A 1,713-nucleotide genomic window follows, 5' to 3' on the forward strand; every position below is an offset into this window, starting at 1 on the left:
CCCCCGCCGCTCCGCTCCAGCACCTTTTTCAGGTTTGCCTGTCTTTGCTGTAAATTACATATTTGCTAAAGGTGTCAGGAGCGGTTTGTTTACTATCCCGCTTTACGATGATTACTAGGGCATCCGCTTAAGGACAGTGTGAAAATTTGCTGAAAAACAGATGACAAACACCCCTTTTCCGAAAGGCAAATAAAGGCGGGATCCCAACATCGACCAAGTAACCGGGATCTCCCTTTGGTGGGAAAGAAACTGGGTTTTTCTTTTCTCTTCACTGGGGTTCGCTATCTGCCTTCCCATGGCCAGAATGCTGCACTGGATGGAGCAAGAGGATCATGTATTTCCTCTGGGTACCTTTAATTTCCAGACCAGTCGTCTGAGATTATTTAGATGTTTCTAGTTTTGCCCTTATTTGCTGTTTTCCTAAGTAAGCACTGAATGCGCGACCGAAAAGGTTTGAAACCGTGTCAAAGTGATGTTTTAATCTCATCGAAAGGTGTATTAAACGAGGAGATGTAATTTGTGTGGGATGTTCGATGAAAGGAGAGATTGGAGTGGATGATACTTTCGCTCTCCTGTGAACCTCATGTCATGTTTATATTGAAGCCTGTGTAGTTAATCTAATTTACAATAACAGGATGGCCTGCAAGAAAGAAGCTACTATATTATTTAGGGTTTTTTCTTTCCTCGTTTATTTTTTTACACAAATTCATTCTGACTTGCTCTGAATGATACCTTTGCAGTTTGGGAATAACTGACGGGGATGCAAACCAGAAATACTGCCTTTATGGTGCTCTGAGCGACGCTCCACAGACATAACCATTCAGGTTGCCCTGCTGTAAATGGGATGGCGCATTTGGGCCTGAGAACCTCTTTTTCCGTGACTGACATTTCAGCAGAGCAATTTTAAAGATTAACTACGTAATAACTCCGCATGTCATTCTAGTCCGACAGACTCTCCACCCCCACAGCTCTTCCTTTTCCTTTACAAGTTTACAGTTACAAAACTAAACTCTTTTAAAATATTTTTCTTTTGGTTGGAAGTAAATTGCTGGGTATGTTTTCAGTTCGTGGGGGTTTTTGGTTGTTTTGTTTTTTGTTTTTTTTTTTTGATGTGAGGTATTTTCGTCTAAAGGACCAGTCGATAACGCGACTGTAAAAAGTAAATGGTCCGGCTATCCTTTTAGGTAGAAACCCCAAACCGTGAAAAATAGGATAGTGCAAACCCTCATCTCCTGCGAGATGCTGCGCCACCTGATCAGCACATATTCCCAGCATGTGCCTTAGTAACAATAATTTTAAGAGAAATTTTAAAATTTGAACGGACTTGAAAAGTACAACTTTTGCGTAATGTTGGAAGGTGTATTCAACCTGTTAATCACAGGGACTTGTGTCATTGGAATATTATAAATTACTTGTTCAATTTAACTGTAATTACTAACAAAATTAGACAAGGGTGGATCACAATACAGGATATTCTTCTTTCGGAACAATATTGCGCTGGAAGTCGAGCTGATGCATAGCATAAACAAACATTATAGAAAATGGTCCTGCTGGCAAAACTTCGTAAAGAGACGATTCTGTTTTTTCCACCGACTCGAAAGTCCCGCCGGGGGAAGGATCGGAGCCGTTCCAAGGCGAGGGGACACGCAGAATGTCCTGCCGGGAAAAGAAGGGGGAAAGAAAATCTCTGCTTAGGCGCGGTCTGACCGTCCC

At 41.9% G+C, this 1,713-nt stretch overlaps 1 protein-coding gene across 1 annotated transcript in view; it reads right to left on the reverse strand.

Moving 5' to 3' along the window:
* Nucleotides 1-1,408: 1,408 nt before the first annotated feature.
* The window catches only part of LOC115947782, a 9,059-nt gene continuing 8,754 nt past the window's right edge, over nt 1,409-1,713 (reverse strand). Inside the window, exon 4 of the mRNA XM_031056139.1 lies at nt 1,409-1,656. Within this exon, the coding sequence (XP_030911999.1) occupies nt 1,459-1,656 (198 nt within the window). The 3' untranslated portion in view covers nt 1,409-1,458. The remainder of the gene's footprint in view (nt 1,657-1,713) is intronic.

Source organism: Geospiza fortis, unplaced genomic scaffold, assembly GCF_000277835.1.
Source record: "Geospiza fortis unplaced genomic scaffold, GeoFor_1.0 scaffold192, whole genome shotgun sequence".
In the NCBI taxonomy this organism is placed as follows: Eukaryota; Metazoa; Chordata; class Aves; order Passeriformes; family Thraupidae; genus Geospiza; species Geospiza fortis.